Here is a 22,086-nt window from a genome sequence, read left to right as displayed (position 1 = left end):
ATGGAAATCTTTATAGAAAGGTGGAACAGTCTTGTGGGCACATGGCTTAGGAGAAAGGAGCAGCGGCCCCTGAGAAGTCTAGGACAGAGGGAAAACAAAGGAGGTATCCTCCAAGAAACTTGAGTACGGATATTCCTAAGAGCAGGCTGACTCAGGCAGAATTCCTTGGTTATCCTCATCTTTTCTCCTGTAGGGCAGAAGAGGCGGGAGAAGACAAAGGAGTGTTGGGGACAAAGAGAAGGAAGTATGTGTATATACAGGAAGGCAACAATTTAAAGTGCTATTCATAGGCAGCAGCATTAGACACCTCCAACTCAGGATATGCCTGAAACTCAGACACTCACCCAAATCTAGATCCAAATACCTTGGTCTTTTGAATTTATCTTCACATTTATCAAAGTCCAAAATGTGGACCAAAATGACTTTCAAAGGTAAATTTGCATTAAGTGATATTTCCCCAAATACCTGAAACTATTTTTTCTTTTTCTTTTTTTGAGATGGAGTTTTGCTCCTGTTGCCTAGGCTGGAGGACAATGGCACTCCAGCTCACTGCAACCTCCACCTCCCGGGTTCAAGCAATTAGCTTGCCTCAGCCTCCCAAGTAGCTGGGAATACAGGTGCTTACCACCACGCCTAGCTAATTTTTGTATTTTTAGTAGAGATGGGGTTTCACCATATTGGCCAGGCTGGTCTCAAAGTCCTGACCTCAGGTGATCTGCCCGCCTGGAACTCCCAAAGTGCTGTGATTACAGGCATGAGCTACGGTGCCCAGCCCCTGAAACTATTTTTAAAAGGCCAGTCAACTGGCAAGCCAAACGTTTCACAAAATTAGGTAGCTAAAGGGATCTATAAATGTGAAATTTGAGTTTCAAGTTTTTTACATAACTTATGTTTGTACTTTCAAAAGGTCTAGCTCTGGCCAGGCACAGTGGCTCACACCTGTAACCCCAGCGTTTTGAGGGGCCGAGGTGGGACGACTGCTTGAGCTCAGGAGTTTGAGACCAGCCTGGACAACACAGCAAGACCCTATCTAAAAAACAAAGTCTAGTTCTGCCCTCAAGCATTTTAGAAAGTTTTCAAAAGATTGAAGGACACAGCCATGGTGCTTTCACACTTGGCAAATAGTGTTACTGTTCGAAATAAAAGCCAATAGTCTCCTCTGGTCTCATGGGGGACAGGTGGACAAAATACCTGACACCTACCAGTGTTGGGAGGCGGGGGCTTGTTGTGAATCCATTTAACCACTTTAACGCCATTCTGAGCAGTGACAATGTTGACACCTGGAACACAGGTGATGAAGTGCTCTAAGGGAACACCTCCTTGGTTTTCCTGCACTACTTCTAGATCACCAAACTCTGCAGTGTAACAATCTGGAAAGCTTAAATAGAAAAAAAAAAAAAAAAAGGAAAGGTTAAATTAATAATGGAAAAGGAAGCACTTGCTAAACAGAAGGCTTTGGTTTAATGTATGTGTTAATCATTTGTCTGACTGCTCATGATCAGGTTTTGAAGGTTAAAATTCAGGACCCAAGGAGGCAGGCACTGTGGCCCTGGCCTCTCTGATACATTCTGATGGCATTTTCCTGAATAGTTTTCCAGGAGAGGGGGTTAAAAATAAGGCAGCTGGGCTCTAAATAAGTTCCATGTCTGCTTCCCCATCAGAAGGGGCATGCGGGCCACTGAGTCCTGTGTCAGCCTTTGTATTCAGTTTACTATTGTGGCTCATGGAGTGTCTAAATGAACTTCTGAGGAATACTTTTCTAAGTCTTGAAATGTACACGTATTTGAAGCTGTGTACTCTCAACACTTGTGCAGATTTCTATTATGGCACTTACGACACACCTCCTCCCAGTGGGAAGAAACTGTCCTCTTCACGTTTATGTTTCTAAAATGTAGCGCAAACCAACATCTTTTTTTTGAGATGGAGTCTCGCTCTGATGCCCAGGCTGGAGTGCAGTGGCACGATCTCAGCTCACTGGAACTCCTGCCTCCCAGGTTCAAGCAATTCTCCTGCCTCAGCCTCCCGAGTGGCTCGGATTACAGGTGCGCACCACTGCACCCAGCTAATTTTTCGTATTTTTAGTAGAGAGCGGGTTTCAACATTTTGGCAAGGTTGGTCTCGAACTCCTGACCTCATGACCTGCCTGCCTCAGCCTCCCAAAGTACTGGGATTACAGGCGTGAGCCACTGCACCTGGCCACAAACACATATTTTCTTGTAGACGTACCGAGTGAATGGATCCCATTTCATATATACAGTCGTGTGTTGCTTCGTGATGGGGGCATGTACTAAGAAACGTGTTGCTGGGTGATTCTGTTATCTGAAAACATCATCAAGTCCACTTATGCAAACCTAGATGCTGTAGCCCACTGTACACAGAGGCTGGTGCTGCCCATGGTTTCTGAATTACACATCTGGACAGCTTGTTACTGTACTGAATACTGTGAGCAGTGTGGTATTTGTGTATCTAAACACTAGAAAGGTATAGTGAAAATGTGTTACTATAATCTTATGGGACCACCTGTCCCACATACAGTCCTTGGTTGGCCAAAATGTGGTTATGTGGTGCATTTACTGAAGGATAAACACATCAGGATGAAGCATTCTACAGAACTTCTTTGTAAAGAGGTTATGGGCAGAAAAGGCAGACTTCCTATAAAAAGGAGAACGAAGGCATTACATCAACAAAGGCTTTGATATGGTTCACCTCAATAAAGGCACGGTGCCCTCGTGGGTCTGGAGAAGACTGTGAACCTGGGGTGCAAATGTCTTCAAAGAAAGGATCACAAAAGGAATCTTGTAAGAGTCTGGATCAAATTCATGTTCACTGAAGAAGAGAGAACAAAACAGGAAGCTGACATTCCGCAGGGGTCTGAAATGTTCACAAGGTCATCCTACTATGTTCCACAATCTTACAGAAAAGAATGATTTCTAAAGGAAAACGGGTGGCTTACTTGAAATCCTTATCGGAACAATGCTGTCTGCAGACAGGCTCGTGATATTCTAACTCTTCAAATATAATCGGGCTGCAATTCGTGGAGGAGCCGTCATGTGACTGGGAAGACCCCAAGGGGCTTTGGCGGGCCTGACTGCTGGCTAAGAGACACACCAGCCGTCCATTTCCTTGTTCATGGATTGCGACTGTGTCTGTTAATTTATATAGATCTGACACATTCAACTTGTGTCCAAACCTAAAAGCAAGAGAAGAAAGATGGTGATTAGGTTTTTCTTTGATTATACAGAAACACCCATCCTGTTTAAATAAAGAGCAATAACCAAGAATGGTTCTTCCATCTCTTCAAAGGTAAAACAACAATTCTAGTACAAATTCATCCACTACCAAACCAGTGATGCCTGGTACTCCTTTGAGTCATCTCTGGCACCATCCACGACAATGCTCAAATCATTTGGTAGCCACCCCCAGCCCCTGCCCAGGTGCTATAACTGGCCTCACCGAATTCTCTGAGGTGGAGAGCTCTCTGATAAGACTTCTTTCAATGCGGCTCCCCCTCACTTCCAATTCTCTGTATTCCTTCTCACCATCCCTGCTCTCCTCTCTCAGAAGAAGAATGCATGCTTCCCGTGACACTCTCACCTCTCCTATGCCTCAAATGCGTGACCCACACACATACCCTCTGACACTGGACTCCCCAGTCCTCCTCCTGACCTCTATCTTTCCTACTTAGAACTTAAAGGCACAGGCCCTGGAGGTCGGCAGATTTGAGTTCACATCCTGAGTCTACTTCAACCTGTGTGACCTTAGTCAAGTTCCACAACCAATCAGGGCCTCACTTTTTCCACCTATAAAATGGGGTGATAATAGCGCTTATGTCACAGGGTTGATATGAGTATTAAGTGTGGTTAGGCCTGGACAGAACCTGGCTCATAGTAAGTGCTCAATAAGTATTGCCTGCTCTTCTCACTGCCTGACCAGTGGTTCCTTCCCAGTGTCCTACATATGCTCAGATTCTCATCTAACAAACCAGCCCCTCATCCTCTTCCACCTCCCAGAGAGACACATTCTCCCTTGTACTCTCACTCTCAGTCTGGTACTCTCCCCTGTCCATGTAATACAAACATCCAGCTGCCCAGGAACTGCTTCTGCTGTGTTAACCCAGTCTCTCACACCCTTCCCTCCTGGATTTTAGCCACAGGACTCTGTAGTGATGACTCAAAAGTCATCAGCGGCCTCTGCCTCATCCTCAAACCTCACACATATCCTCATGGCCCTGGATTCTCCCGTTCCTAAGGGCTCTACTGGCACATATCCTGGTGCTTGCCTACACCCCTGGCCCTGGTGACATTCCATCCATTCCTGTTCTCTATTTCTCCTTCCCCTTTCCAACCTTATCTGCTCTTCAGTCTGTCGCAATCATCCTAAAGGCAAACAACTGCCCTATCTTCAGAGCCTACTTCTTTCCCAAAGAAGCCCCTCAATGTGCAGAAGACTTGTGTGAACTCTCTACACAGCTCTTTCAACAGCCCCCTAAAACTTGCATGTCCAAAACCAAGACCAAAAACTTGCTGTATACTCAGAATCAAAATTCCTCTACCTTCTACCTTGCTTGCTACATAAAACTAGTTACCCAGGCCAGATGTGGTAGCTCATGCCTGTAATCCCAGCAGTTTGGGAGGCCAAGGTGGGAGAATCACTTGAGGCCAGGAGTTCAAGGCCAGCCTGGGAAACATAGCAAGACCCCATCACTATGAAAATTAAAAAAAATATTAGCTGGGCAGGGTGGCACATGCCTGTGGTCCCAGCTACTCAGAAGGCTAAGGTGGGAGGATCATCTGAGTCCAGGAGTTTGAGGCTACAGTGAGCTAGGGTTGTGACACTGCACTACAGCCTGGGTGACAGAGACCCTGTCTCAAAAAAAAAAATCTTAATTAAAAAAAATTAGTCATCCACTCTAAATTCAATGACATTTGACATTTTGTAACATTGAGTTCTTTCTGTCCCAGCAGTATCTGCTCAGAATTTGGACTAATGTAACATGTTTCCTTTCTGCCTCCTTCCCTCCCCTGTTCATGCCATCTCAGACACCACTGCTACGAGAAGTCTTCCTGCAGCATGGTTCCCGTCACCACACCTTTCCCCTGCCTCCTTCCTCCAGCACTTCAGTGGCTCCCTATTATCCACAGGATAATGGCCAAGTTCCTTGCTCTTCCCCTCCTGTGTTCTCAAAGCCTTTTATCCTCCTTTCCAATTAGTTTTCTTCACTGTCCATAGGGATTCATGAGCACGTTCTCTTCCCACTAGACATAAGCTCCTCAAGGACAAGGCCTAAGACTTACCCAGCTTTGCCTTCTGTGCAGTGCCTCGGTCTTGCTATCACTAGTCCATGCTGAGCATCTATAAGGTGCTGGATGCTGAGGATACGGTATTAAGGCAGAGCCAGTCCCTGCTGTCCTGAAGCTTACAATCCAGTGCTTAAAATTGTTCATCCAATAAATACTAAAACTTGGCTGGGCACAGTGGCTCACGCCTGTAACCCTAGCACTTTGGGAGGCTGAAGTGGGTGGATCACCTGAGGTCAGGAGTTTGAGACCAGCCTGGCCAACATGGAGAAACCCTGTCTCTACTAAAAATACAAAAACTAAGCCAGGCTTGGGAGCATATGCCTGTAGTCCCAGCTACTTGGGAGGCTGAGGCAGGAGAATCACTTGAACCTGGGAGGCAGAGGTTGTAGTGAGCCGAGATTGAGCCACTGCACTGTAGCCTCGGTGACAGAGCAAGATTCTGCCTCCAAAAAAAACCCCAAACTAAAACCAGGCAATTAGGGGGAAAATAAGCACAGCACTGAGGACTGAACATGTAACTTTGTTAAAAATAAAACATATTTTTAAAATGTCTGCTAAACATTCATTTACATGTAAATCTGAACACCAGTGTCTCTGTCTCCTCTCCTCTATCAGGCTGAACTTCCTCAAGAGTTATTATCATGGTTTTGTGCATATAAGTCACCAATCAGCACTGACTGGATAAAGAAAAAATAAAGCTAACTTACTTTTTTTCATAGATATCTGTAAATTTAAACAGAGGCAGGCAACAGGCAGGGGCATCCTGAAGAACAGACATTGTTTCTGCACTGTAAGACAGAAGTTTAATTAGGGGACAGACCATTTCCTCCATGTTACGAGTTGTATAAACAGAGTTCATAAAATTAACACAGTGCATATGCAAAATAAATTTACCAATTTCTGCTATGTCAGAATTTATTTTCCAGAAAAATTAAAGAAAGGATTTTAGGGAGAAGGTAATGAAAAAACATTAAGTTATACACTACAATTAGTACCAATCACAGGGTTTTCCACACCAGTGGAGCCAAAAGACATGGTTTATTCAGACCGAAAGGCAGAAGAGCTTAAATATCTCCTGCCATACTGCAGTTTATGTTAGATATATATGATTGCCATTCCTGTTGAGGATACACAACTAGACAACATAATCTCAACTATGGTTTTAAAAAACCAAGAGGCACCAAAAAACACTCAAAGGGAAAAAACCCAAACAAAACAAAAAGAAAATGCCAAATATTAAGGGTAATTGGCTTTGAGCCACAGGACTGTGGAAGGTTTTCTCCCCCTACTTCTTCTATGTTTCTAAACTTTTCAAATTGTCTTCAATGAGTATTATTTTTATTCTAAGAACAACAACAACAAAAAAGTAACTCGTAGTGTAAGTAACAGTGAAGTACAAGTTAGAGAAAAGATCTCTGAAAATCCAAGGAGACATTCAGGAGTGGGTCCTGTTTTACCAGTATCCACAAAACAGGGAGACACAAAGAAGTATCACATCTTACTATGAATAAAACCATCACCAGATTCTTAAGACTGATGTAGTCTTAAGGTAGACTTAACAGGGCTGGGTATCCATTTGACACTAAGGGTGTATCTGCAAATGAAGAGCTTGAAGCTTTGTAGATCTAGTCTTTATAGACAAATCTACCTTCTTTTAAGATCTGAAGGTAATACTTAAGACTTTTCAGGTTTATAAACTTTTATTGTAGGGGTCTACTATTTTTAGAACCTGTTCTGAACATGTTGCATATTATTTTACTCCCAAGTGCCTGTCAAGTTTAACCTGTATTCCACCTTTGATTAATGACTTAGAAAAGAGTCAAATGGCTTATTTCTAACTCATCTAGAATAAGCATTATTCCACATGTGATCATCACAAGGGGGTTAGGAATGTGATAGAATCTATTTTTATTATTTCTAAAATTGTTTCTGGGTCAAATGTTATTTCCTGAAATAAACAGCTTGCTTGCTTCTTACCTCAGTAAAGAGAGTGATTTGCTGGCAACCCCGGTGGCAAGTGAGACCAGGATCTTTTTGCTGCCAATTTTGTATCTGTGGAGGCTATTCACTGCACCAATCGCATCTTGTAAATTTTCCATTTGCACAACAGCCTTGAGCTGATAATCTGTATGGGGGCTGAGCTCAACACTCTTCACCTACAACAGGAAAAGGAAAAATTGAAGGCTATGTCCGCCCAGAGCCCTGTGGTCTTAAAACTGAAGGTGAACATGAAGGAACATGTTTGCGGAGTGCAGTGCTTCCATAAAGGACTATGTCTGAACTCTGTTCTTCTGCTGACCAGGACGTGAGTGAGTGAGGATGGGGTGACCTTCCGAGATGTGACACTGGCCTGGCCTGCCTGTGTGCTCTGGCACACACAGCTCTCCAAGGCAGGCTCAGAGGCCAACACATGGGAGGAGTCTTTGGGGTCTTTTCCAGACCCTACAGAGCTAGGGCATGGCCATTTTAAGACTCTATTAAAGGTGCATTTTTAGCAAAACTGCACCTAAAAAAGGAGTCAAATATATAAAATATAAACAAGACCAGCCAACATTATTTTAGAACCCTACCTGTATTTCAGCAGGAGGAGCTTAACTAAAATCCAGCAATGTCTTATCTATCAACTTGCCTTTTTTTTTTCTGAGACAGAGTTTCACTCTGTTACCCAGGCTGGAGTGCAGTGGTGTGATCTCAGCTCATTGCAACCTCTGTCTCTCGTGTTTAAGCAATTCTCCTGCTTCAGCATCCTAAGTAGCTGGGACTGCAGGCACGCACCACCATGCCCCAGTTAATTTTTTATTTTTTAGTAGAGACGAGGTTTCACTTGCCAGGCTGGTCTCAAAATTCCTGACCTCAGGTGATCTGTCCACCTCAGCCTCCCAAAGTGCTGAGATTACAGGCGTGAGCCACCATGCTTAGTCAGAAATTGTCATTTAAATTTCTGCCAAAGACAAGTGTTTCTCACTGCTAGGTGTCTTGCTCTCTGGGGCTATATTGTAAAAACGGATTTATAGCACTACCCTGAGCAGACCAAAGGGAAAAGGAAGGAGTTCAAACTTGTTCAGCTACACTTCTATCCTGGCTGTGGTTATGTCTATCAAATTAGGTCCTCTTAACTAGAAATTCCGTCAAAGAGTAAAACAAAGCAAGCACAAGAGGGAAAAGGTTACCTTGCCATGCCTGGCAAATGCTTCCTGCAGGAGCTGCTGCAGCTCCTTCCGAGATAATCTGTAGTCTATGTTGCTGACCTGGACATCAGCACCATTTGCAAATGGGTCTAGGCAGTCGGCTCCGCTGCTCGAATTTGCAACGTTGAAAGCAAGCGGGGATGCTCTGTTTAAAAGGTTTGGAGACATACTCCTGCTTAAAACACACATATTGAGATTATCTTAAAAAGCTGTTCTGTGTATTTAGGTTTTATCATTTAGGCTTTGCTTGAAATTATATATAGAAGTCACAATGCAACCAAACCAAACATTTGGTTTTCAAACATGTTTTTAATCTTTTTTTTTTTTTTTGAGACAGAGTCTTGCTCTGTCACCCAGGCTAGAGTACAATGGTGGGATCTTGGCTCACTGCAACCTCCACCTCCTGGGTTCCAAGCAATTCTTGTCTCAGCCTCCCAGTAGATGGGACTACAGGCGTGTACCACATCCAGCTAATTTTTTTGTATCCTTGGTGGAGATGGTGTTTCACCATGTTGGCCAGGCCGGTCTTGAACTTCTGACCTCCAGTGATCTGCCTGCCTCGGCCTCCAGAAATGCTGGGATTATAGGTGTGAGCCACTGTGCCCAGTTGTGTTTTTAATCTTAAATATACAGTGATTAGAGACACTGTCAAAAGTACTATCTACTGACTCCTAATTACCACCAATCAATTAATATCAAATATTCTTTCTTTGGGTTATTAAAAGCTAAAGGCAGGAATTAGAGGCAGTCCTGATGAATTAACCTTCTGCTTTGGGCCTTTATCTTTAGGAAATCAGCCTGTGATGCCAATTTAAGGCATTTAACCTCCTCTGCAGTTCTGAAAGAATTAAAACATTCTTGCTCACATGTTGCAGTTCTTTCTGCACATAAAGAAAACTTTTATTTGGATTTTTCAGATATAATTTTATGGATCCATAGTCCCTTTCTACTGTGATTCGTCACCAATTCAGGAGAACAAACGCAACGCTAAAAGCAGCTCGTGGGAAAGCAACACAACCTTATGGCTTCTCTGTTTCCCAAGCCTTGGTGTGAGAGATAGTGGTAGACAGTGACTGTGGTTTACAGAAAACCTTAATTCTCAAACAGCTTCCCATACAGTACCATATTAATAAGAACCACCAAAGCATGCCTCGTTTGGGCTTTCTTCTCAACACAGTCAACATAGGAACATCTTAACATGCCTCCCAGCACTGGCCAGGCACTCTCCAAGGGGTTTCTTTTTCTGACCTCTGCTTTGCCACAATTTCCACATGGAGGGGGAAGAAATGGTGAAAGCATTGCCCCTGAATGTTAACGAAGATTACCTGAGGAGAAGGGGAATCGCAGGGGAGGGATGGGAGACTTATCTTTCACTCTGTGCATTTCAGTACTATTTGAATTCTTTTCAACAAACATACTATTTCATAATCTGTCCTATTACATGTAACCACCCCAATGGGTCAAGAAGCTGGACTCACCTAGAAGACCAAGGCTGAGATGCGAGCAGAGGACTGACGTGCCTGGATGCAACTAACTTGCTAAAAGCAGACGGGTAACTCACTTGGAATACAGTCTCCTCTTTATCTTTTTTCTCTACAGGAGAACTGGTAACACTTCGGGCACTGAGGTTCTCTTTTCTAACAGAAGGGGAAAATTGAAGGGAAAAAGTCATATGTCTTCCTTCACATTCGAGAAGCAACTATGAGAAAGAGTAGTTTCACATACTTCTGATTGGTTTTGTAAACAGGTTCTGCTGCCCCGGAGTTTTTTGCCATCGGCACTGCAGCACTTGAGTTACTATGAGCGGGTACTACCAGCCGCAGGTGACCTTGCTGGTGCTCACTGTTTCTATGACCAGTTTTTGACTCCATGCGGCACAGCTCCTTTAAAAACACAAGCACAGTGGGGTTTAAATTTTAAGTACCCAAGATGTGTTAAATCCTCTACAGAAAACGGCTGACTTTGAGCATCATCAAACACTGAGATCAAAAAGAGACAGGTCAAAAGCAAGTGGGTGCGTAAAACACAGAAACAAAGAAACCAAACCTACCATAAACTTCAGAAAGCAAGAGGTATCAAAATTACCTGTAAACTTTTAACATTTGTATTTTTTGTAGCAGATCCAGAATTTGCCTGTGACCCTTTTCCAGGCGTGGCTTTGGCACTGGAAGATTGTTCACTTGCATCTTTGATGAGGCACAATTTTGGATTCTTAAGTTTTTTGGGAGACTTCACTTTATCAGCAATTGCATTTGAACTCTTTGTTTCACAGAGTTCTCTATTTTTTGGAGTAAATGACACAATGATCCTATTACCAAAGACATCTTCGTTTTCCATTCGCTTCTGAGCGCGCTCTGCACTATCTTGGTTTATGAAGCGGAGAATTGCACTGCATCCTGTAATACTCAGCACTTTCCCACCACAATTATCGGACAAGCGTCTGAGCCTGTTGCTGACGCTCTTGCCATCTTTATTTGCTGGTAGGTTATAAACATAGAGCAGAGTGTGGCACTGCTAATACAGAGGAAAGAAGTGTTACATCAGGTTAACTCAAGGGCGCACATTCAATTTCAAAATAAGAACAATGGGTGACCTCCAAACTTCAGCTAAAACTTTGGAAAGGAGGTGACAGTGATTTAAATGGGAGAGGGTGGTGTCAACAAAGTAAATGAATATTGTTTTAAAGAATATGCTTTAGCTAGGCATGGTGATGCATGCCTATAGTCCCAGCTACTCAGGTGGGAGGATCACCTGAGCCCAGGAAGGTTGAGGCTGTTGCACTCCAGTCTGAGTGACAGAGTGAGATGCTGTCTCAAAAAAAAATAAAAATAAATGAAAATAAAAGATGCCAAGCACAGAAGTCTGTATACTGCATGATTCCATTTCTATTAAGTATGTGGAAAACACAAATCTACAGAGACTGAAAGATTAGTAGCGCCTAACAGTGGGGAAGAGGATTAACCATAAATTAGCACAATAGATCTTACTGAGGTGACAAAAATATTCTAAAACTGTACAACTCAATTTACTAAAAATTATTGTACACCTGAAAGAGCTGAGTTTTGGCCAGGTATGGTGGCTCACACCTGTAATCTGAGCACTTTGGGAGGCTAAGGCGGGCGGAATCACCTGAGGTCAGGAATTCAGGATCAGCCTGGTCAACATGGTGAAACCTCATCTCTACTAAAAATACAAAAAATAGCCAGGCTTGGTGGTATGCACCTGTAATTGCAGCTACTCGGGAGGGCGAGGCAGGAGAATTGATTGAATCTGAGAGCCAGAGGTTGCGGTGAGCCAAGATTGTGACACTGCACGCCAGACTGGGCAACAAGAGCAAAACTCCATCTCAAAAAAAAAAAAAAAAAAAAAAAAATTAGCTGGTTGTGGTGGCGTGTGCCTATAATCCCAGTTACTTGGGAGGCTGAGGCAGGAGAACAGCTTGAACCTGGTAGGCGAAGGTTGCATTGAGCTGAGATCACGCCACTGTACTCCAGCCTGGGTAACAGAGTGAGACTTCGTGTGGAAAAAAAAATAATTTTAATAAGAATAAAAGTAATATTTTAAAAGTAGAACTGGCTGGGCATGGTGGCTTACACTTGTAATCCCAGAACTTTGGGAGGCCAAGGCGGGCAGATCATCTGAGGTCAGGAGTTCGAGATCAGCTTGACCAACATGGAGAAACCCCATGTCTACTAAAAATACAAAATTAGCTAGGCATGGTGGCATGCGCCTACAATCCCAGCTACTCAGGAGGCTGAAGCAGGAGAATCACTTAAACCGAGGAGGCAGAAGTTGCGGTGAGCCAAGATGACACCATTGCACTCTAGCCTGGGCAACAAGAGCAAAACTCCATCACAAAAAAAAAAGGAGAACCACCAGGAGAAAACTTAATTATATAAAGGGTTAAATCCAGAAACCATAAAAGAAATCACTAACAACAGGCAAAGGATGTGAACAATTTACAGAGGAATGAAGAGCAAATGACGATAATCATAAAAGGATATTTTGTACTGTGCTAATGATTAATTGAAAAGCCAATTATAAGAAGATGCCGTTTTTTCACTTATTGGGGTGGCAAATATTTAAAACAGACACTCTCATGAGTGTCAACTGGTACCACCTTTTTGGAGGACAACTCAGATCTTGCTAGTAAAATTCTAACCCAGAACTTTTATGCCTTGGAACTTACCCTATGTTATGTCAGCCCAGGAGCCTAAAGATATAATTACCTTGCTGGAAATGGTAAAAAAAAAAAAAAAAAAAAAAAAAGGAAAAAGAAAAAAAAAACTAGGTATAAACAAAATGTCCACTAACAGACTGGTTAAATAAAGACCAGCCATACAAGTATTTCTCAAACCAAAATTGTTTTTTTAAATGTTGCAGATTTATATTAACATATACTAACATGAAAAGACATCCAAGTTCTGACATGAAGTTTTTTCCAAAAGCTACACTATAAATGTGACACCTTTTTTAAAATTTACTACATTTTTTAAATCTGGAGGACAATATCAAAATATTAACAGCGGTTATCTCTGGAGGATAGAACTGCAGGGTTTTCACTTTCACATTTCTAAATATTGTGTTTTGTTTCTTTTTACAATGATCATATCATATATATTTTTTAAAGACAGGCTGGAGGCCAGGCACGGTGGCTCACGCCTGTAATCCCAGCACTTTGGGAGGCCGAGGCGGGTGGATCACCTGAGGTCAGGAGTTCAAGACCAGCCTGGCCAACATGGTGAAACCCCGTCTCTTTTAAAAAAAAAAAAAAAAAAAAAAAAAATGCTGGAATGCAGTTGGGTGATCTCGGCTCACTGCAACTGCCACCTCCTGGCTTCACACGATTCTCCTGCCTCAGCCTCCAGAATAGCCAGGATTACAGGCACCCGCCACCACACTTGGCTAATTTTTGTATTTTTAGTAGAGACAGGGTTTCACCATGTTGGTCAGGCTGCTCTCGAACTCCTGACTGCAGGTGATCTGCCCGCCTCAGCTTCCCTAAGTGCTAGGATTGCAGGTGTGGGCCATCTTGCTCAGCCCGCGCCATACTTTTCTAATCAGAGGCTTTTCTTTTTATTTGAGGAGTACTGACCAATCATCAAAATCTACACTTTTCCTATTACACCTGGGACTCAAAACCCAGGAAGTACCAATATATGTTTAATTTATTAAAATTAAAGGAACAGGCTAAAGAACGTAAAAAAATGTATCTTAAATTATCACTATAGTGGATGGGAAAAAATATCCAGTAAGAGTAAATCTTTTGAATTATCAAAACATTGTTGTTGTTTTTTTAATCATAAAGAATAAATCTCCAAAGTGGGCAAGTTCATACCTAAAACACTATATTTACTTTTTTTTTTCTGAGACAGAGTCTTGCTCTCTCGCCCAGGCTGGAGTGCAGTGGCGCGATCTCAGCTCACCGCAAGCTCTGCCTCCCAGGAAAAAAAAACACTGTATTTACTTAAGGCCTTCAAAGTTAGAAAATTGAGTGTCAAACAGAAGCAGAAGGGAAGAAATTTTTAGTCACACCCAACTGACTAAAAGCAAATAATGACAAAAAGGTGAGTTAGGAAAGAGCCTCAAAAGATTAGGGGAAGGCCCATCTATGTTTACTCCCTGGGCAAGACTCTGGAATCAACAACTCTGAACTGTCCACAGTGTGAGTTTTATCTTAGGCCAGACTCAAGGCTTGCTGGGTGTCAGGGAACACTGGAGACTAGCAGGCAAGTGCTCCGAATTAGGAGGCCCAGGGCCTAGTCTCATAGCTGCTACAATCACCAATGACCCATTTACTTTTTCTAAGAGCTGATTTCTTACTCCCTTAAATGAACACTTTGCATGAGATCATTTCTAAGGTACTTCTGTAACTCTCAAGTTATTAAATTATATGTGAAGACTGTATTTAATGTATGGGATTGGCACTGTCCTGGATCACCCACACCATGGCTCCTTCTCATTATCATGATTCTTTCCAAGTTACACACGTATTCTCCAAACAGCTTACTCAGCACTGCAGTAAACTTTCTTATCCCAAGTCAAGTCTATTAGAAACGCTAGTCCTTCTGGGAATGTGCTCACCCCTCCCAGTATATGGCTTAAACAGGCTATGTAGGTAGAGCAGTCACCACTCCTGCTAATTGTGTCCATGCAGCACAGGGAATGCACAATAGAAAGCATAGCCTCGGTCGGGCGTGGTGGCTCAGGCCTGTAATCTCAGCACTTTGGGAGGCCGAGGCGGGCGGATCACCTGAGGTAAGGAGTTCGAGAACAGGCTGGCCAACATGGCGAAACCCATCTCTACTAAAACTACAAAAATTAGCCAGGCATAGTGGCACATGGCTGTAATCGCAGGTACTCAGGAGGCTGAGGCAGGAGAATTGCTTGAACCCGGGAGGCAGAGGTTGCAGTGAGCCGAGATTGCACCATTGCACTCTAGCCTAGAGGAGAAGAGCAAGACTTTATCTCCAAAAAAAAAAAGGCACAGCCTCAGAGGCCTGCTGAAGCCAAAAAAATGCACAATGACTCCACTTGTTTGATGCCAACCACACAAGTAGTATGTGAGAACCCTCACCATATTCTCTATCCGTAATACTTGGAAGCAAAAAGAATAGTAACTTTTAATTCATTATTTCTATCGACCTGACACACAACACTGCTAGCTTCGAAGACACTGGCAAGTCAGGAAGGTAAATCTACAAGTCAATTCCATATGATGTTTTGAAATAAACAAAAGCAAACTTCACATACACCAATTCTCTGTATATTTGTAAGAGAAGAACTGAAGGTTTCTAAGCCTTACTTCAAAATCTGACCCACCTCTTACAAAAAACAGCCCCATCTGGGCATGGCAACCCCCTTATTATGGGCTGTCTTTCAGCCTCCACAATGTAATATTGGAAAATGGCAAAAATAACGCAAACCCACTTACTGGCATTTTTAGTGGTAACCTCGGGGGCAAGTCGGAAATGAACTCTTCAAATCTGATCAGCTCGTTAGCATGATGCAGCAATGCTTCTGAGGCCTGGTTTTTATGGACCAAAATTATGTGGAAACCATGCCTGTGTCTCAGGTCACTAAGTTCCAATGCAAAATTGACATCAGCTGAAAGAAAAGGTACAGACCAACCCCATCCCCAAACATTAGAAACACGTGACAAAAACAGACAACTCTACTGACACCCACTCAGGAGGCAAGGATGGACTATATTCAAAGTTGCTTCCCTAGTTCTTAGAAAAGAAACATGTTTCACATCAGAAGAATTAACATGGTAAGACAGTCTTACCATGTACCTACAATGAATTCCAAGATATATACGTTACTTTCAGTTAAAGGGAGCAAATATAATATGTTGGGGAGACTCAAATTCGAAAATTTGTATCCCAGACTTTAAAAATTATTAACACTGGGCCCAAGGTTAAAAAAAAAAATCACATTTTTCTTTAATAAACCTGGTCCCACAAGAATTCAAGTTCTAAGGAGAAAACACAGAAATCCACTTAGACCCAATTTTTTTTCTGAACAGTTCTCAACAATAATCATAAACATGTCTCACATACTTCAGCCTCTTTGGGGATACATTTTACTTTCACATGTGTCCGGCTTCTATGATAACTTCTGACACAATGAGTTTAGCTGAAATTAGTAGATGTTTCTGTACTTACTTGACACAAGAACCACTGTGGCTGGAGCAGTGTGAGTATTTGCAAACCTGCGAAGACTCTGCCGCAATTTATCATCAGCTGCATTCTTTGCAGTCGCATTGATGTGGGCAACAGTTACCTGCATTAATTTATAATAAGGGTGAATGAGCAGCAGCTGAGGCTAGAAAATTGCTACACATTCTGCCCATATTTTATATTTACTTTTTTATTTTTTGAGACAGAGTCTCACTCTGTAGCCCAGGCTGGAGTGCAATGACACGATCTCTGCTCACCGCAACCTCTGCCTCCTGGATCCTGGTTCAAACAATTTTCCTGTCTCAGCCTCTCCAGTAGCTGGGATTAAAGGCCCATGCCACCGTTCCCAGCTAATTTTTGCATTTATAGTAGAGACGGGCCTCCACCATCTTGGCCAGGCTGGTCTTGAATTCTTGACCTCATGATCTGCCCACCTCAGCCTCCCAAAGTGCTGGAATTAGAGGTGTGAGTCACCATGCCTGGCCTTTTAAAAAAAATTTTTATTTTTCTTTAAGTTCCAGGATACATGTGCAGAACATGCAGGTTTTACATAGGTATACATGGGACATGGTAGTTTGCTGCACCTATCAACCTGTTATCTTTTAAGACTGTCATGTATTAGGTATTTGTCCTAATGCTCTCCCTCCCTCTCCTTGCCCCCCGCCCGACAGATAGGCCCCAGTGTGTGATGTTCCCCCTTCTGTGTCCATATGTTTTCATTGTTCAACTCCCATTTATGAGTGAGAACATGGGGTGTTTGGTTTCCTGCTCCTGTGTTAGTGTGCTGAGAATGATGGCTTCTAGCTTCACCCATTGCCCTACAAAGGACATGATCTTATTCTTTTTTGCGGCTGCACAGTATTCCATGGTATATATGTGACACATTTTCTTTATCCAGTCCATCATTGATGTCTATGACTATTTTAATAAGTAATTCCTGAGCCCCCCAAAAAATTCCTTTATTATTACTATTAGGAATGGTAAGAAATTACAACCAGAACTCAGTAACCTCAACATTGGTTCTCCATATGAGCTAACTGGGTCTGTTACTAACCCTGCTCTCATCTCCAATCTTCTGTTTCTGCGTTTCTTTCATCTCCTTTCAGAAAATAAGTAGAAAATAGGAAGTGAAATTTGAAGTCAGTTAAATTTGCTCTGGTACCTTCTGCCAACAATTTGGATGTGGCAGAGATCAGATAAATGACTAAAATAAGATTTAAGGTTGTGTTTTATGTCAGCTGTCTATGCTATCCATGGAAGCTTGTGCAACCTGTCTTATTTTGTTGTTTTTCTGTTTTGTTTTGTTTTAGGCTTTTAGCAGCCTGAAGCCATAATTTTTAGTTTGTCTCAACTAGTAAGCAGAAAAGAGAGATAAGGAAGGGGATTTACTACCCCAACCAGAAACACAAACTGAGAACCCATGACTGTATTCTCTCCCTTGACACCCCTGGATGGCTTTCAGGATCTGGGGTTAGGTGATGGAGAGAGGAGGGAGTATATCCCTAAGGGAGCTAAAATGCATTTATTTCTGTTAAAACTATCAGGCTCATATGTAAGTCTCCAAAGGAAGGAACGGTTTATTTTGAGAAAGTTGCCTCAGTCACTTGCAATATACAATAATAACTTACTGATTTTTTTAAAGAGCACAGGTATATAATTTTAGACATGCAATATGGACTATCAATAGAATTAATTGTCTGAGAGTCAAAAGACCTGAATTCTAATTCCAGCTTAAAAGCACAGACTCTGGGGGTCAGATAAATCTAGACTTAGATCCTTGCTCTTCTACTTCCTGGTCAAATGATCTTAAAGATATTACACTTCACCTCTCAGGGCCTTAGTTTAATTTTCAAATTATAAATATATTCTACATGCCTGGCTCCCAGGGCAGTAATGAAAACTAAAGGAAACAATACATATATAACCATGATAGCAGTACAGAACTAAAGTATAAATTAAGGAGCATAACTGAAAGATAAGAATGCTTAAACTGTGAATGCCAACTGTCTACTAACAGCAACAACAAAAAAAAGGGCCAGGCATGGTGGCTTATGCCTGTAATCCAAGCACTTTGGAGGCCAAGGCGGACGGACCACCTGAGGTTGGGAGTTCAAGACCAGCCTGACCAACATGGTGAAACCCGGTATTTAAAAAAAAAAAAAAAAAAAAAATGCTTAAACTGTTTTTTGGACTTTGGAAGTGGTCTTTTGGTAATTTGTTTCATTTGAAAACTTGGCACAAATGCAGTATCATTAAACAAATTTTCAATCAGAATTCTTAAAAAAACACACATGTACAGGACTTTGAGAGGCCAAAGCAAGAGGACTGCTTGAGCCCAAGAGTTTGAGACAAGCTTGGGCAACGTAGGAAGACCTCATCTCTACAAAAAATAAAAAATTAACTGAGCATGATGGTGTGCATCAGTGATCCCAGCCACTTGGGAGGCTGAGGTGGGAGGATCACTGGGATCCCAGAGTTCAAGGCTGCAGTGAGCCATGACTGTGTCACTGCACTCCAGCCTGGGTGACACTTAGCCTCTGTCTCAAAACAAACAAATAAAAAACACATGTGCTTATTCTTTTACTATAGTAGATTACAATTACTAAAAAAAAATTTTTTTACCTGGCAATTATTCAGCTCTTGAATTACTTCCTTGTTTTCTTTACTGATGTCACACACACAGATGAATTCTGCTTCTCTGTGGCCTTTAAAAAACTTCTCACGGATTCTTTGCACAACAGCCGTCGCTGACCGGCCAGAGGGAACGGAACAATTTTCAATATCCCAAAAAACTCCAATGGGGGGTAAGTTTTCTAGCACCTGTCCAGCTACTGCAACTTCTGGTGACCCTTAAGAAATGTTAACACTTTCAATTACTTGTAGTGGAAAATAAATGGCAAATTAAAATAAGCTAATAAACTACCTACCATTCCTAGTGGTAGAAAAACCAAATTATTAATTAACGCTAAGTTTTAAGGCTACCAACCTCACTGGTTGACTTAATAAGCAACCATGTTGTCCAACTATCACTCTAAGAGATTATTCCTGTTTTTCAGGAGAAGACAAATCTAAGAGTCAAGTGACTTGAAGCTCACAATAAATCCATCTCAAAGCATGAACCATTCTAACATTAAACAGTGATGCTTCTCTGAGAAGGAGCACGTACCTGATGATACTGCAGCTCCAGGACCCAACTCTCAAGCTTAGCTCACACTTATCTACCTACTTGGTATTAACAAATGCTGAGGAGCTGATAAAGGGTGAAGTTGTTACTGTTGTTGATTTTGAGTTCACTCTGCATTAATATCTGATTTAACATTTTAAAAATGTTTTGAAAACAAATCACATTAACTTTTTAGGGACATTATTTTAACTGAGAACTCTCTGGTTTTCAAATACTGTTTTTAATCAGCCATTGCTAAATTACTCTAAACCCTTCTAGGGAGTATACCATCAACAACTGTGATTTCGAACCTAAGCTGACACCAAGTCTTTTCCAGCACTTTTATTTCTCCTGATAGACTACACATTTTTCCATACAAAGCTTCTGAGTATAGCCTTGGCCCAACACAAAGGGCAAATAACTTCCTGATCTATGATAATAAAAAGATTTCTACCAAGATATGGAAATGGAGACTCACATACGCAGTAGCTTTAGAACCACAAGGAATCCTTCAAAGGTGATTAAATGCAATGTTAGTATCAGATACTGAAAGCTATTTAAATATGCACATTTTATGCCATACTGTGATTTACCAAATTTTGAAGCAGCTTTGCCTAGACTGGTCGCCAATAACAACGTGGGCTCCTTCCCTGTTCCTTTGGTTCCACAGCCATTACACAGAGGGACGGCAAGAGGTGCAGGTTGAGTATTTGGAGGTGGTATATTTGGCCAGACTTTGGCCGCATCAATTATGCTATTTCTTGCTGGCTGTTTTAAAATTTTTTTGAAGAGGAGGAGGTGTCAGAGACATCATTTCAGAGACTGGAGTTATACACAACAACTGAAAATATGCTCTAAGTGTTTTACCTTTCCGCTTGCTAGCCTCTAATAAAACATATTTTCAAATAATCTTTCCCAGAACCACTAGCTATCAATTCATAAATTCATTTCCAGAAGTGACTTGACATGATCAAGAAATACATTAACGTCATCACATCTTTACATTCTTGGGCATGTGTCTGCTGCAACAAAGACCTCACAGACGCTTTACATAAAGGGTAGTAAAATCTTCACTTGAACACCAGTGTGACTAGGGTCAAGTTTCAGGTTTCGTATGTTACTGTGAAACGACAACATGCAGTTATCTACATTACATGAATGGGGCCATGTGTAAGTTGAATGTAAGTTGTAAGAAATCCACTGTGCTGGCCAGGCACGGTGGCTCATGCCTGTAATCCCAGCACTTTGGGAGGCTGAGGCAGGAAGAACCCAAGGTCAGAAGTTCGAGAACAGCCTCTCCAATATGGTGAAACCCCATTTCTACTAAAAAATACAAAAATTAGCTGGGCATGGTGGCGCACGCCTGTAGTCTGTCCCAGCTACTCGGGAGACTGAGGCAGGAGTATCACTTGAACCCGGGAGGCAGAGGTTGTGGTGAGCCGAGATCATGTCACTGCACTCCAGCCTGGGCAACAAGAGTGAAACTCTGTCTCAACAACAAAAAAAGAAAGCAAGCAAGCTACAAAGAAAGAAAGAAAGAAATCCACTGTGCTTTAGCCTTTAAAGAGAAAACAGAACATGAAGGCTTTGCCAACCTAGTCTCCCACGTAGGAAATGGATTTATTGCAACAAGAGGCTCTAAAAGTATAAACTACATAAATAATGATTGTACTTTTTAAAATCATCTCCCATTTTCCCCTTTGTTTCTTTCAGAACTAGTAAAAATTATGCTGATGGGGAGATTCCTCTATACCATGGGAGAATCTTCAACTCCATGTATAATAAAGGCTTTTCAAGATAAATCCACTTCAAAAAAGTCATTTCTCCATCCTCAGCTGCACCCAATGTAAGAAATAAAAAGATACAAACCTTGTTTAGACAGTCTTCGCAGTAAAGTGAGCCCTTTAAACAAACCGGAGGTACCACATTAAGGTGCAAAGAGTTGGTGCACAAGTGAGGCGTTAGCTCCGACTGTGATATGTGCTCTTCCAAATGCCCTGGAGCCCCACTTGTGAAATCAGAACAGGGGAAATAGCCAGCGGAGGTGCAGCCCTGGAGAGTCGGAAACTGATGCAGCTTGTGCATGTTACCATGACATGACTGGAAATGGAGTTTTCCACAACAGGGCAGGTGTTTGCAGGAAGATAGGTTACTCTCTAGACACATGCTGGGAAAGTCACTTGCAACGCCTGCCAAACTGTTCCTAGCTGAGGCATTCTGGAGTGAAGATGCAGATTGGAAAGCAAACCCTGACCCTACCTGACACGTGATTGTCCTGGTGCTTTGCGAGTCTAACAGTGCGCCCGGGTGAATCAAGCTACCCGCACCTCCGCTACCGCCACCACCACCACCAAAACGCAATGGCGAAGTGGAGGGTTCATTCGGGCAATGAGCACAGCAGCTTACTTTGGGGACAGATGAAAGCTGTATTTTAGGCTGCTGAAGAGAACGAATATCAGGAAGTGGGACTGCTGGAAAAAGTTTAGAGCCAGCATGAAGGGGAGATGGTACATCCTTTAATTCCACAGCAACTTTCTTGTTCTCCATGTACTCTTTCTGAGAAAAGAAAATCAGAACAGAAATTAATTTTATGAGGTCAGTGGTTTTTAGATTACTCATATCTTACTGCATTCACTAAAAGAAAGTGTTCAATTCTGTTATATCACTCAATCATAACTGAACAAAATGGAATTACAGCTAGTTAAAACCAGGGACATTCTTCAGAGAGGTTTCCAGGAAGTGAACACTGGAAC

At 42.1% G+C, this 22,086-nt stretch overlaps 1 protein-coding gene across 6 annotated transcripts in view; it reads right to left on the bottom strand.

Moving 5' to 3' along the window:
- MARF1 (meiosis regulator and mRNA stability factor 1) overlaps positions 1–22,086 on the bottom strand; it is a 47,817-nt gene that overhangs the window by 17,466 nt on the left and 8,265 nt on the right. Inside the window, exons 3-16 of one of the 6 annotated variants that reach the window (XM_012477439.2) lie at positions 21,203–21,889; positions 19,927–20,101; positions 18,793–19,019; positions 16,156–16,273; positions 15,423–15,595; positions 10,574–11,002; positions 10,214–10,371; positions 9,967–10,125; positions 8,471–8,660; positions 7,278–7,456; positions 6,008–6,088; positions 2,954–3,190; positions 2,707–2,826; positions 1,203–1,378 (exon numbers count right to left, since the gene is read on the bottom strand). In XM_012477439.2, coding sequence (XP_012332862.1) covers positions 1,203–1,378; positions 2,707–2,826; positions 2,954–3,190; positions 6,008–6,088; positions 7,278–7,456; positions 8,471–8,660; positions 9,967–10,125; positions 10,214–10,371; positions 10,574–11,002; positions 15,423–15,595; positions 16,156–16,273; positions 18,793–19,019; positions 19,927–20,101; positions 21,203–21,889 — 3,109 coding nt within the window. Of the gene's footprint in view, positions 1–1,202; positions 1,379–2,706; positions 2,827–2,953; positions 3,191–6,007; positions 6,089–7,277; positions 7,457–8,470; positions 8,664–9,966; positions 10,126–10,213; positions 10,372–10,573; positions 11,003–15,422; positions 15,596–16,155; positions 16,274–18,792; positions 19,020–19,926; positions 20,102–21,202; positions 21,890–22,086 lie in introns of all 6 variants that reach the window. The other 5 variants (XM_012477440.2, XM_021665660.2, XM_012477442.2 and 2 more) reach the window with 5 other exon arrangements.

The sequence above is a fragment of the Aotus nancymaae genome, unplaced genomic scaffold (genome assembly GCF_030222135.1).
Source record: "Aotus nancymaae isolate 86718 unplaced genomic scaffold, 86718_ANA_hifiasm-v0.15.2.pri h1tg000049l, whole genome shotgun sequence".
Lineage (NCBI taxonomy): Eukaryota > Metazoa > Chordata > Mammalia > Primates > Aotidae > Aotus > Aotus nancymaae.
Note: the sequence above shows the minus strand (reverse complement) of the source record. Positions and strands in the feature narration are given on the sequence as shown.